Source organism: Aquarana catesbeiana, linkage group LG01 (assembly GCF_042186555.1).
Source record: "Aquarana catesbeiana isolate 2022-GZ linkage group LG01, ASM4218655v1, whole genome shotgun sequence".
In the NCBI taxonomy this organism is placed as follows: domain Eukaryota; kingdom Metazoa; phylum Chordata; class Amphibia; order Anura; family Ranidae; genus Aquarana; species Aquarana catesbeiana.
The window spans coordinates 92,227,282-92,242,451 of NC_133324.1; the positions used below are offsets into that span (position 1 = coordinate 92,227,282).

Below are 15,170 nucleotides of genomic sequence, written 5' to 3' on the forward strand. Positions count from 1 at the left end.
AAAAAAAAAAACAAACAAAAAAAAAAAAACGTATGTGGGAATGCGAGTTCCCGCTATGCAAAGCTGTGAACGGGATTTGACAGCTGAGTGTCTCTGTCCACTCCCTCCTATGTACTTGCATAAAGATGGGCATACACTATGCAACCTAATTGTATATTTAGTGAGAAGGGTGATCACTAAATGATTGCATTTCATTTAAAAAAACGTGCACCTGGGAATGAGAGGGTGGATGATGCAGGGTATGTGCTAATGAGGTCAGCTGGTCAACTCCTTCCTGTGTCATTACCTAAACTGTGATCAGGAAGTAAGACATTACTAATGGAAACATCTGCAAACATGGATTAGGACAAGAAAGGTAAGTGGCTGTAGATTCAATGGTAAGCTTTGATATTTTTGCAAAAAAAAAAGTACATGAATGCTCTGTTGGTGCATAGGGGAGCTGGAATTTAGAAAAAAAAAGTGTACAAAGGTGAACTTACCGTTTAACTGCAAAATCCTTTCCAAAACACTACCCAACCACATCTCCCTTTTATTACCGCACTTAACACATAAGAAACAGGTGGGTTTTGATGTCATGGAACACTTAAAACAAGCCATTCACAAGAATACATATATATAAGTTATATTTAAGAGATCAAACATATATTGTTCCATCACAAAATGTCTCTTTACACAGATGAACTGTCCCTCTATATTCAACAACATCCCCAGTAGCCTACCTTTGATCTTCACTGAGTTTTAAAGATTCGGCAAACTCACGCATTTCAAAGTAAACATATAAAAAATGGAAGTCTTAAAACTCTCTCTCCTGTCACAATCCCTTGCTATTTAAAAAAAAATTTCTCTATTCAATATAAGACTGAAAGCATTACAAAGATTTGCAGAGACTTCAGCTCCTGGTGTGCACAAAATAAACTTTGGTTTATATCCTAAAAAAATGCACACTCTTTCTAAATGTTTATACATATTTTAGACAATACCCATCAATCCACCTAAAACCTTCTTTCACATCTTAAGATCGCTGTTCATTAAATTTATCTGCAACTTTGTTTTTTCTCGATTACATCATAAACTTCTCTGCAAATATACTGTATACTAGTCTTGGTTGAGATACCGGTTTTCTACTTACTGTTAGGTTGACTATGAAGTTTGCAGCCAGGTCATTTAATGCTGCAGTATGGGTCATGCAGGCTGCCTTAGATATTAGCTAGTGTGACCGTCCATAAAACTGGGACTTGTTGAACTTAAATTTTAACACCATGACATTGATGACAGCTGGAATTGTGTGACATTTATGCATTATCTGTTTGCTTTCCAGCTCCTCTCTGAATATATGTGCCATAGATGGCCGAAACAGCAGGAACGTTGCACTCACAGTCTGTAAGATGCATGCACTGGAATGCCTGGGGAGGACATACACGCTGACCACAGATGATAACTGCAATTTCCCCAAAACAGATAAGTCATGTGGCTCATGCCACCTATGGGAAACCTGCTCTGGTGAGAATTTCCTAATTTTTTCACTTTGTACGGAAGCAAAAACAGCAAGCTACCAAGGGAGAATTAAAAAAAAAAAATACAACAGGACACAAGAAAAAATTTCTCCAAAAGTGAGGAAAAGATACACCTTTGACATTCATTACTGGAATAGCTGTACCCATTGTGGGATATCCCCTCTGCTTCTGTGACAACTCAAAAATTTTCGGTTTACCCTTACTTTCTTTTGTGTGACAGCAGTCACCAGTAAAGAAATTGCAAGTGAATTAATTACCTTAGTGGGGACATAGCTATAAAAACCTGGCAGAGAAATGTATTTTCTGATATAAAGCACATTTTGTCTAAAGTTCCACTTTAAACCTCCAAGTGCTGATCTTGTGTTTGCACACCAGACCCAAAGGGTCTAATATGGATTGGGGGGAGGCTCACACTGTTTTTTTTGTTTACATTTTTGTATTGCTGGCAATTGTATTGTTTTGCCGACAATTTAAATGTAATTTTTTTTTCCCCTTTATATATGTCATTATTGCTGCAGCAGGTTCTATACACGGTACAGATGCACCACTTTACAAGCAGACTAAGGAGACCCCCAGGCACTATATTTAAAGGAATTTTTCATTTTTATTGTTTTTACTTTAAGCATCATTAAAATCACTGCTCCTGTAAAAACAATCTTTTTTTTTTTTTTTTTAATTGTTGCATTGATACATGTCCCCCAGGGCAGTACCCGGGCCCCCATACCGTTTTTATGGCAAACAACTTGCATATAAACCTTCAAAATAGGGACTTCGGCCCAAAACTATTATTGGGTAGTAAATATGCCTGCCTGTATTCATGTACACTTATGAACAAATGGCTGTGGATACCTGACCATTACACCTATATGAGCTTGTTGAGCATCCTATTCCAAAACCATGGACTTTTATATATAGTTCACAAAAAAAGATAGAAGATACCCTGTGCCAAATAATTAAAGAAAACTAGAAAATAAGCTGCCACTTTACTAAGTGTGACCCACTTGTGTAAACAAAACAAAACCAATAAAAAAGGGGCTCTGTGCACATACATCAAACACAAAAGCCTATGCGTCAAATAATCAACAGATAACTCATAAATAAAGGTGCAATGTGTTACATGTAATCCCATAAAAATATTTTTGTGAAAATCCAATATCAGACTTCTTATAGTGAAAAAGTCATTTTTAGAAGATAATGCCACACCGTGTGAAAAAGGCAAACAATGTTTCAGCAAAATGTTAACTGGATAGCTTCCTGATGACGTCAGAGAGATGAAATGCATAGAGGCGGATAATTCCGGTCATCGGTTCCAGTATGTCACATCTGGTGTGGGAGATCCAGTCTTTGGAAAGCACGTTGGCTGCATTAGCAAGCGGAGCAGCGACATTGCATGCTTTCTGTTATATACAAGCTGGACAATTTGGTGCCGAGCTGGGGCACTTTTAAATGTGAGAGCAATATTGATATGTTTTATTGTATGGTGATTTTTCCTATATGTGGATGGTGCATTGAGGAGATTTAAGTGGGTGTGTGTCACCAAAAACTGAACTCTGACCTATGAGAAGAGAGCAATCCTGGTTTATGAATAAAGCGCTTATTGACCATTTAGTGATAAGAGGTCAAAGAGGTCTGGTGAGTGAGCATTGTTTTCCCATGTTACGTGGTATGGATGCATGGCAGTGGAGGATAAGATTTCATATGTGGCACTATGTTATATACTAACTTTTTTTTGAAACATAAATATTTAAATCTGTGACCACGTGAAGAAATAAACCGTGGCGCTACCTACAAAACTATTTTGTGTTTTTTGTGTTTGATGTACTGTATGTGCACCCCTTTTTTTATTGAGTTTTTTTTTTTTTTTTTTTTACTATAGAGCCCCCCCCCCCCCCCCCCCAATCTGTATCCATACAGCCAAAAAACATTTATGAAGTCATGTACCAATGTTGGATGAGAAGACCAGGCTCACAGTTGGCATTCATCTCAACAGTATCGTACTCTGTGCAGACCACCTGAGTTCCTCCACACCATCTCATAAACTTATGGGGCTGACACAGCCATGTGGGAACAGAAAAGAGCCTTCTCTAAATTGTTGTCACAAGGTTTGGAGTGCTTCTCCTATGGATCAGAGGAGTGCAATTCCTTTGCTCTCCTATGACCCGTTTTCAGCAGAGAGCGGGCTGAAGTCTGCTTTCTGCTGACGTCACGGATTTCGGTCCAGGCACCGACCACGGAGTCTGGATCTCCCAGGTGCCTGGACTGACACCCGTCTCAGCCTCTCAGCAGTGTTCAATCCCTTGGTTCTCAGTGCAGAGGCGCCGTGTGAGAGATGCAGCATCGGACTGATGCTGCATCCACCTAGGATGGTATGATGGAGGGGGGGGGGGAGTCCTTTACTTCTCTTTTATTTTCCAAATCATCTGTGTATGCTGTAGCCTTAACAGTACCCTTCACTGTTAATGCTGAAGAGACATTTGGAGAGGTGTCCCCATACCATAAGCTATATAGTGTAAGTGTGGGCAATATGCAAAGGAAGAGTGTGGCTTGGGTGGTTCCTAAAACATCTTCCACGAAACAATTCTTTGCAAATTTTCTGTAGATTTCCACAGTTTATTTTTTATTTTGTTAATATTTTTTTTACCTTATAGCACTGGAAATCTGGTATTTAGTCTAGTTTACATTGTGTTAATTCATCCTTCTCCTTGTGTGTCCAGATGAAACAAAAATATGTGTCTGCAGAAAAGCTGGGAGCTGCCATGATCAAGGAATCAGCATTTGTGTCCTAGTGAAAGGCAGGAAGCAAACTCTGAGTGAATGTGACGCTGGAATCCTCAGATGCCAAGGGCAGGATGTGGAAGTTGTCAGCACGAGTCCCTGTGATGAGTAGAGGAATCTCAGTACTGTGTCGCTGCGTTTTTGTCCTGCTAGAGAAAACGTCAAAGCAACTCAGCACTTCAGCCGCTCTACGGCTCCTTCATGCCTACAAATGCCATTGAATTATGATATTGCTAATATGAAATGTAACATCAAATTCAAGCTGTCAGGTCTTGTGTTTGTGTTTTGTAAAACAAATGAGTTTTTTGTACCAGCTAAAAATAAAACCCTTCCGTTTGTATTCGGCTTTTACCTAAATAATAAGCACAGAGCGTTCTGTTTCTAGTCTCCAGCATCATCAAAATGGCTGATTTCCATTTCCAGCAATATCTTTTTGAGAGATAACTTTACACTATGAAATCTGTATTTTGGCTTACTGCTTGGCATGCTTCATCACTGGCTGTCTATCAAACAACAGGTATGAGAGATGTGAGAGAGAGGGCCAAGTTGGTATTAAAGCAGTTTGGGTTTTGGGACTCCTGAGGTTCTCTAGAACAGCTGTTTTCAACCAGGGTGCATGCCTAAAAATCACCCAAAAATTGTATACAAGCCGGCGTGTGGATGAAGCCTACCTTTTAGTTACACAAATTTATGGGTTTTCATTGTGCATCATTACAACCTTTTAGCTGCCGGCATCCTAACGACCAATGGCATCATCAGTTGATAAGGAGGATCTCAGTCGCCTGCATGGCATCCTTGTTTGACCTTCCTGTGACCCTCTCCATCAGCTTTGGGGTCACATTAACTGAGTGATGGAGAAAAACTGAGGGAGAAGAGAAATATTGGAATATTAGTCAGTACCACTTTGCAAAAGTGTATTTGCTTTGGAAGAATAAATCACCTCAAACGTTGGGTGTCCTACGTGTATTGATGTTGCTGCATTATGTAAAACTATTAGAAAAGTTTTTACATTTTAGAATGGGGTGCTTCAAAACTGTCCATAATTTGTAAAGGGTGCCTTGATTGTAAAAAGTAGGGTTGCACTGATACCGATACTAGTATCGGTGCCGATACCGAGCATTTGTAAGAGTACTTGTACTCGTGCAAATGCTCCGATGCTTGACCCGATACCTGGGCAGTCAGGGATGATCGGTGCGGCGGAGGGAGGAGTTACAAGCACCGATCTCCCTGTATAGATTTCAATAAAGCAGTAGACAGCCACTTCACCGATCACCCCTGACTGCCCCCTGTGTCCTTCTCCGTTCCTCCTCCAGTCCCCCCCCCTGTCCTCCGTGCTCCTCTGGTCCCTCTCCGTGTTCTCTGTGCTCCTCTGGTCCCCCTCAGTGTCCTCTGTGCTCCTCTGGTCCCCCTCCGTGTCCTCCATGCTCCTCCGGTCCCCCTCCATGTCCTCCATGCTCCTCCGGTCCTCCTCCATGTCCTCCATGCTCCTCCGGTCCCCCTCCATGTCCTCCGTGCTCCTCCGGTCCCCCTCCATGTCCTCCGTGCTCCTCTGGTCCCCCTCCATGTCCTCCATTGCTCCTCCGGTCCCCCTCCATTTCCTCCATGTTCCTCCGGCCCGCCTCCATGCTCCTTCAGTCCCCCTCCATGTCCTCTGTGCTCCTCTGGTCCCCCTCCACGTCCTCCGTGCTGTTTTGGTCCCCTTCCATGTCCTCCATGCTCCTCCGGTCCGCCTCCATGTCCTCCATGCTCCTCCAGTCCCCCTCCATGTCCTCTGTGCTCCATCGGTTCCCCTCTGACTTCCTCCGGTCCCCCCCTGTCCCTGATCTGTCAGGATGAAGAGTGGAGGAAGGAGCCGGTGTATCTGTAATTTACCGGCTCCTTCCTTTTCTAAATGCACAGAGTCAGTGATCACTGACTGTCCATTCATAACTGAGCATCGTAAACTGTGTTTATGATGTCTCATTTTATGGATGAACAGGAGCCGCTGTCTCCTCTCCATTCATTTTCAGTGCAGCTGAGGCTGTAGTGAAAGGGACTGGGAAACTGTGTCCATGTCCTCCACTGCTCCTCCAGTCCTCCTCCATGTCCTCCATGTTCCTCCAGCCCCCCTCCATGTCCTCCATGCTCCTCCGGTCCCCCTCCATGTCCTCTGTGCTCCTCTGGTCCCCCTCCACTTCCTCCGTGCTGCTCTGGTCCCCCTCCATGTCATCCATGCTCTTCCGGTCCCCCTCCATGCTCCTCCGGTCCCCCTCCATGTCCTTCATGCTCCTCCGGTCTCCCTCCATGTCCTCCGTGCTCCTCTCGTCCCCCTCCATGATCTCCATTGCTCCTCCGGTCCCCTTCCATGTCCTCCATGCTCCTCCGGTCCCCTTCCATGTCCTCCATGTTCCTCCGGCCACCCCTCCATGTCCTCCATGCTCCTCCGGTCCCCCTTCATGTCCTCTGTGCTCCTCTGGTCCCCCTCTATGTCCTCCGTGCTGCTCTGGTCCCCTTTCGTGTCCTCCATGCTCCTCCAGTCCCCCTCCATGTCCTCCATGTTCCTCCAGCCCCCCTCCATGTCCTCCATGCTCCTCCGGTCCCCCTCCATGTCCTCTGTGCTCCTCTGGTCCCCCTCCACTTCCTCCGTGCTGCTCTGGTCCCCCTCCATGTCCTCCATGCGTCTCCGGTCCCCCTCCATGTCCTTCGTGCTCCTCCGGTCCCCCTCCATGTCCTTCGTGCTCCTCCGGTCCCCCTCCATGTTTTCCGTGCTCCTCTCGTCTCCCTCCATGTCCTCCGTGCTGCTCTGGTCCCCCTCTGTGTCCTCCATGCTACTCTGGTCCTCCTCCATGTCCTCCATGCTCCTCCAGTCCCCCTCCATGTCCTCTGTGCTCCTCCAGTCCCCCTCTGACTTCCTCCGGTCCTCCCCTGTCCCTGATCTGTCAGGATGAAGAGTGGAGGAAGGAGCCAGTATATCTGTAATTTACTGGCTCCTTCCTTTTCTGAATGCACAGAGTCAGTGATCACTGACTGTCCATTCATAACTGAGCATCGTAAACTGTGTTTATGATGTCTCATTTTATGAATGTACAGGAGCCGCTGTCTCCTCTCCATTAATTTTCAGTGCAGCTGAGGCTGCAGTGAAAGGGACTGGGAATCTGTGTCCTCAGTCCCTTTCTCTGTCTCAAAAGGAAGATATCAGGGGTCTGTTTAGGCCCCTGATATCTCACCAAAGCCACCCCCCAACAGGGCTGATTAAAAAAAAAAAAAAATAATAATAGTAATAAAAAAAAAATTATAAATATTTAAAAGGCAAAATTGTAAACATTTTTTTAAATTAAAAAAAAAAAAAAAACCACTGACACCATCCACCCCATCCCTAAAAAAGAAGGCATTGTAAAAAAAATAAATAAATAAAAATTTAAATAATTTAAAAAAAGGATCGCTAGTCAGTATCGGTGAGTACATAAAAAAAAAGTATCGGTACTTGTTCTCGGTCCTAAAAAAGTGGTATCAGTGCAACCCTAGTAAATAGGTTGAGAAACACTGCTCTAGAACATGGGATCTTGACCTTTTTATGATTACAGACTCCATTGGCTTATCTGAAATGTGTATATACTTCCTTCATCAGATGGTGTTCCCGTTAGGGAGATTCACCCTCTTTATTTGTCCCATTTACCATTATCATTGAAAGTAAAAGAAAATCACAAATTTTGGGTTGTCCCCAGAGACATAATAGAGGGGAAATCTTCCAATGGGGACACTAGTTCTGGTGACCTGGATGTCCCCAAGGAATTTCCTTAATTTGCAGGGATTTCCTCTCAAGGGAAATCTTCGCAATGGAACACATATGGTGAAAAAAAAATCTGGCAGGGTTATAACCCTCCCTTACTCTATCCAAAATGAAAAATAAAGTCTTGCCTATAGTTCTGCTTTAACTCTATTGGGTACCATTATAACTTCAAAAGACGTCATTAGCTTGATTTTACTTTAAATATGGATAGCTTGGAAAAGAAGAGCTGATAATAATATAATAATCGTGGGGATTTGATCATATTTATAGATATAAAAACGATGAATCTGAAATAGTCTAGCAACAACTAGTAACATTTGTGCTGTTTTTGCACAATCAATCGGCAGGGGAGTCATTCAGAAAACATTTTGCATTTGAACGCACTGTTCTCTGACTGGACAAGATGGAAATAGTGATGTCACAGCCCCGCCACTCCGTCTCTTTCGAACAGAGAGCGCTTTGCAAAATGCAAACTGTTCTCTGAATGCCGTCTGTACCGAGGAAGCAGCCTCCTGTGTTTACAGCATCAGGGGGGTACCTCGGCACGAGACCTGGAAGCTAGTAGATGCAGTGCCTACTACAATGATTTCCATCTTCCACGGGGATGCCCCCTTCCACAGGGATGTAAAATCTGCCATGCCTAAACTTCAGCTTTAAGTGACCCAGTCAATCTAGGAAGATATGAAAAAACAATCCCCTAAGCTAAAGATACTAATTAGTGATTAGGCCTGCCGCTGCTGTACATGACATAAGTCAAAACATGGGGAAAAAAAGTGTTTAAGTACCACAGCCTGAATAAATACAATAAAGTGCAACTGTAGTGCATACAAAATTAAGTGCAAAATTTATCCAAAAAAACAAACAAAATATATGACAAGCATGTAGCCAGTGAAAGCTTAACCGCTTGCCAACCTGCGCACACAGATGTACGTCAGCAGAATGGCACAGGCAGGCAAATGGGTGTACCTGTACATCCCTTTAAATTTGCCGCCTATCGAGTGCGCGCCCGCCGCACCCTGCGGGAGCATGCCCGCGGGTCCCGGGAACCCGATGTTTGCCGACGGCCCGCGATTGCGGTGTGGCGAGGCAGAACGGGGCAATGCCTTGTTTACCTGTACCCATTTTTTCCTTGTGACATGACAGAGATCCACTGCTCCCTGTCATCGGGAGCAATGATTGCTGTTATGTCAGTGGTAGCCCATCCCCCCCACAGTTAGAATCACTCCCTAGGACACATTTAACCTCTTAATCGTCCCCTAGTGTTTAACCCCTTCCCTGCCAGTGTCATTTACACAGTAATCAGTGCGTTTTTATAGCACTAATCGCTGTATAATACACTTATTGCGATTTTTTTACCAAAAATATGTAGAAGAATATATATAAACTGAGAAAGAAATTAGTTTTTTTATATATTTTTGGGGGATATTTATTATAACAAAAAGTAAAAAATATTGTTTTTTTTTCAAAATTGTCGCTCTTTTTTATTTTTGTTTATAGCGCAAAAAATAAAAACCGCAGAAGTGATCAAATACCACCAAAAGAAAGCTCTATTTGTGGGAACAAAAGGACGCCAATTTTGTTTGGGTACAACGTCGCACCACCACGCAATTGTCAGCTAAAGTGATGCAGTTCCGAATCTCAAAAAATGCTCTGGTCAGGAAGGGGGTAAAGTCTTCCGGAGCTGAAGTGGTTAAAAACGTGCAAATATCTATAAACTTCTAGTTGGAAGTTTTCTTCCACAGGTGCTGCTGTGTTAAAACTAGTGCAAATCAGTATTAAGCATGTGACCAGTGAAAGTCCAAAAAAGACGTGCCCATAAACATATAGCAGTTCTCAGTTGATAAGTTCCTTTCTCAAGTTCCTTTCAAAAGTGCTGCTGTGCTAAAAAACATATGATGCTGTAAACAGGTGCATACAGGATCCACACCCCTCCTTACGGTTGAACTCACCAGATCTAATGGACCCCCAAGCAGTACTGCGTTGCGGGTCAAGTAGGCTTAGTATGGTGAGCGGGGTGATGGAAACGCCAACTCCTGGGTGCGATCCTTCCTGGGGTGTTTTTAGGAACAAACATATGGAGAAATAGCTCGCATAGTAAAGTACGTCTTGTTTAATTCATTAAAATCAATCTTTACAGAGTTCCAATCATAAAATCAATCTTTACAGAGTTCCAATCATAAAATCAATCTTTACAGAGTTCCAATCATAAAATCAATCTTTACAAGGTTCCAAGGTGGAGGGCAGTCGGATGAACATCAATTACCAGTCCAATAATCAGTAGGTTCTCTCACAATTGCAGTTAGGTTGTATGATGTTGTATGAACTGGTATTTGATGTTCATCCATTTGCCCTCCACCTTGGAACATTGTAAAGATTGATTTTATGAATGGAACTCTGTAAAGATTGATTTCAATGAATTAAACAAGACGTATCATGACGAACTTCACTATGGGAGCCTGTTTCTTCCTTTTATTACCCCATGGATGTTTGGAGATTTGACGACACGATCAGAGTCCGGAAAAACTTCCGTATTTGTCTGACTCTTCTGCACACATTGATTACCTGTAATGGGTGTCATGGTGATCTGGTGAGTAGGATGTGTGACAGGTGTTGGTGGATCACGAAGATTCACTTTCATTACTTTAAACTGATTCATCACTTTATTGCTTGGACGTTGCACTATTTATCTACAATTTACAATTGCAGATAATCTTTTGTAGATTATATACAATTTTTTGGACATTTTTTGATGGATATAATATTCGATTTATGTTATGCATTTGTACTTTATTGTATGAAATCATTTGGTTATTGTCACTTTTTGGTGACATCCTATGTTTTGTTGATATCACAGATCACATTATGGTATAGCATGTAGCACTTACCTTATGCTGCGTACACACGAGCGGATTTTCCGTCAGAAAAATCTTGGATGGTTTTTCAGACGGGATTCCGCTACGCTTGTCTTCCATACACACGGTCACCAAAAGTTCGCTGAACTTTCGACCGCCAAGAACGCGGTGACGTACAACACTACGACGAGTCAAGAAAATGAAGTTCAATGCTTCCGAGCATGCGTCGAATTGTTTCCGAGCATGCGTAGGAATTTTGCACGTTGGAATTGCTACAGACCATTGCATTTTCGGATACAAACTTTTTACGACCGAAAAATTGAGAACATGCCCCCAATCTTTTGCTGGCTGGAATTTGGCCAGCAAAAGTCCAATAGAGCATACACACGGTCGCATTTTCCGACCAAAAGCTCTCATCGGTCTTTTGCTGGCCGAATTTCCGATCGTGTGTACGCGGCATAAGAGAGCGCAGTTCAATTAATTAATGATTTTCTTTCCTAATTACAGCTGTCACTGTGCCTCTCTGTGCAATCACTGTGCATAGAGATAGAGAAGCAGGCTGCAGCTGTCACTGTGCATTAGAGTGTGTAAGGAAAAAAAATGTTAAAGTTGGTCGGTGAGATCAGGGTGATGGGGAGGAATATTTGCCCAGGAAAGGACTTTAAAGTGGTGTTCCGGCCAAAATGATACTTTTTAAATAAAAATACCCCTATAATACACAAGCTTAATGTATTCTAGTAAAGTTAGTTTGTTATTTTAGAAACTTACAGCAGGCCGTGGCCATCTTAAGTGTGGGCATCTGAAGCCAGACTGTATTTCTTCCTGGATCTCATCCTTGCATATCTCGCACATGCTCAGTGCAGCGCAAGCAGTGTAATAGGTTTCAGATCAGGTTTCCATAGCAACGGCAGTGTCAGAGGAAGTTGCCGCCCCTTCCCAGAAGGCATTGCAAACAGGAAATGATGCGATGGGCCGTGGCCAGGGAGGAGGACATGAAAAATGAATACAGCAGATATACAGTAGGTGCTGAGAAAAAATAAAAAAAATATCCAATTCGTTTACAGTGCACAGTTTAGTGAGGGATGCTGAAGAGTTGTAAAAGTGGGTAGAACTCCACTTTAACCACTTAGTGACCGCCCAACTGTTCCAGGGCGGCTGCTCTATGCCAGACCACCTAACTAGTACGTGATCTGACACTTCTGAGTCTAGGGCACGTGTACGCTGCCAGCAACCTGCTCCCACTGAGATTGAACACAGGGGGAGCCAATCAGCGGGCCCAGCAGTCTCGATGTCCGCCAGGACCCGCCGATCGTTCTGGAGATGAGCAGAACGGCGGTCTGTCCACGTAAACAGGGCAAATCACCATTCTTTGAGTAGGGAAGGTAGAGATCCTGTGTTTCTGCTAAGCAGGAACAGGGATCTCTGCCTTCTCACAGTACAAGCACATCCCCCACACAGTTATCAGGCACTACCTAGGAACGCATTTAACCCTTTGATCGCCCCTAATGTTAACCTCTTCCCTGCCAGTGTCATTAGTACAGTAACAGTGCATATTTTTAGCACTGATCACTGTATTAGTGTCACTGGTTCCCAAAAAAATGTCAAAAGTGTAACATAGTGTCTGATTTGTCTGTCACAATGTCACAGTCCCACTATGAGTCACTGATCACCGCCATTACCAGTAAAAAAAAAAAAGTAGGCCATAGTTTGTAGACGTGACAACTTTTGCGCAAACCAATCAATATATGCTTATTGGAATTTTTTTTTTTACCAAAAATATGTAGCAGAATACTTATTGGCCTAAATTGATGAAGAAATTAAATTTTTTATATTTTTTTATTGGGTATGTTTTTTAGCAGAAAGTAAAAAATATTGTTGTCTTTCAAAACTGTGGTCTTTTTTTTATTTATAGCGCAAAAAAATAAAAACCGCAGAGGTGCTCAAATACCACCAAAAGAAAGCTCTATTTGTGGGAAAAAAGGACATACATTTTATTTGGGTACAGCGTTGCACGACCGCACAATTGTCAGTTAAAGAAACGCAGTGCCGTATCGCAAAAAATGGCCTGGTTAGGAAGGGGGGTAAACCTTCCGGAGCTGAAGTGGTTAAGGCAACCAGTGTCATCAGATTTTTTTTCACTTGCTGTTCTTTATCAAATAAAGTAAGAAACATTCTCCCAAAAGGGAACACAGATACCTTACTAAATGTTTGGACTTTTAATATCCGCAGTAAAAACTGAATTTCTATGTCATTATACTTGTTACATTGATATCAATTACTTTTACTAATATAGCATTGCAGAGTGTAATAGCATATTGAAAATTACAGGATTAGCATACATATTTTCTAAGATACTGTAATTATGGAAAGTTAGATTTACTGTATCCTAGGACTAAAAAGCAGAACAAAATAATAATATAATAAATAGAAGTAATATTTATTGATCTTTCGAGTGAGAAGCTAGATTGTATCAACAGATGGCATGGATAATGCACGCTTATTATTTCTATTGAATAAAAAATAGTTATAAAGTGTGACCGGCTTAACACAAGCTGTTTCAAGCTAAAAAGCAGCTAATGTGTATTATTAATCTCTATAGAGAACATTTTTATCCTTTCCACAAGGCTTTTTTTAAAATAATGTTCCAGAGCTTGTCTGCATTAAAAAACACAGTTACAAATCAGATAAAACAATTGGATTTGGTACTTTCAGTGAAAAGACAGCTTGTGTTAAGGTGGAAAAGCCTGAATTGTTATCGTTGTTGGTTATCAGCATAAATACACTAAATTCATTCCAGAGTGGCAAAGAAAAAGCCATATCTGAGACTGGCCAATAAAAGAAAAAGATTAAGATGGGCAAAAGAACACAGACATTGGACAGAGGAAGACTGGAAAAAAGTGTTGTGGACGGATGAATCCAAGTTTGAGGTGTTTGGATCACAAAGAAGAACGTTTGTGAGACGCAGAACAAATGAAAAGATGCTGGAAGAATGCCTGACGCCATCTGTTAAGCATGGTGGAGGTAATGTGATGGTCTGGGGTTGCTTTGGTGCTGGTAAGGTGGGAGCTTTGTACAGGGTAAAAGGGATTCTGAATAAGGAAGGCTATCACTCCATTTTGCAACGCCATGCCATACCCAGTGGACAGCGCTTGATTGGAGCCAATTTCATCCAATTTCCAATTTCATCCTACAACAGGACAATGACCCTAAACACACCTCCAAATTGTGCAAGAACTATTTACAGCAGAAGCAGGCAGCTGGTATTCTATCGGTAATGGAGTGGCCAGCACAGTCACCAGATCTGAACCCCATTGAGCTGTTGTGGGAGCAGCTTGACCGTATGGTACGCCAGAAGTGCCCATCCAACCAATCCAACTTGTGGGAGCTGCTTCTAGAAGCGTGGGGTGCAATTTCTCCAGCTTACCTCAATAAATTAACAGCTAGAATGCCAAAGGTGTGCAATGCTGTAATTGCTGCAAAAGGAGGATTCTTTGATGAAAGCAAAGTTTGATGTAAAAACAATGTTATTTCAAATACAAATCATTATTTCTAACCTTGTCAATGTCTTGACTCTATTTTCTATTCATTTCACAACGTATGGTGGTGAATAAGTGTGACTTTTCATGGAAAACACAAAATTGTTTGGGTGACCCCAAACTTTTGAACGGTAGTGTATATATATATATATATATATATATAGACACAGTATCTTACAAAAGTGAGTACACCCCTCACATTTTTGTAAATATTTTATTATAGTGGTGTAGTGGTTAGCACTTTTGCCTAAGCAGTAAGAAGGGTCGCTGGTTCGAATCCCAACCACGACACTACCTGCCTGGAGTTTGCATGTTCTCCCTGTGCCTGCATGGGTTTCCTCTGGGTACTCCGGTTTCCTCCCACACTCCAAAGACATGGGGGTAGGTTAATTGGATCCTGTCTAAATTGTCCCCAGTATGTATGAATGTGAGTTAGGGAGCTTAGCTTGTAAGCTCCTTGAGGGTAGGGACCGATGTGAATGTACAATGTATATGTAAAGCACTGCGTAAATTGACGGTGCTATATAAGTAACCCCTTTCCGCCGACCGAACGCATATATGCGTACTCGGCTTTCTGGGGTTATACCGGGATGATGCCCGCAGCTGCAGGCATCATCCTGGTACCGTTGTTTTCAGCGGGCGATCGGCTACCCGAATATAACAACCGATGCGGCTAAAAGCTGCTCGGTTGTTATACCGGAGGAGCGGGAGGGGACATCCCCCC

General features: G+C 42.5%; 1 protein-coding gene across 1 annotated transcript in view; it reads left to right on the forward strand.

Moving 5' to 3' along the window:
* The window catches only part of C7 (complement C7), a 101,549-nt gene extending 96,920 nt beyond the window's left edge, over nucleotides 1-4,629 (forward strand). Inside the window, exons 17-18 of the mRNA XM_073621727.1 lie at nucleotides 1,319-1,500; nucleotides 4,229-4,629. Coding sequence (XP_073477828.1) covers nucleotides 1,319-1,500; nucleotides 4,229-4,401 — 355 coding nt within the window. The 3' untranslated portion in view covers nucleotides 4,402-4,629. The remainder of the gene's footprint in view (nucleotides 1-1,318; nucleotides 1,501-4,228) is intronic.
* The last annotated feature ends 10,541 nt before the right edge of the window (nucleotides 4,630-15,170 follow it).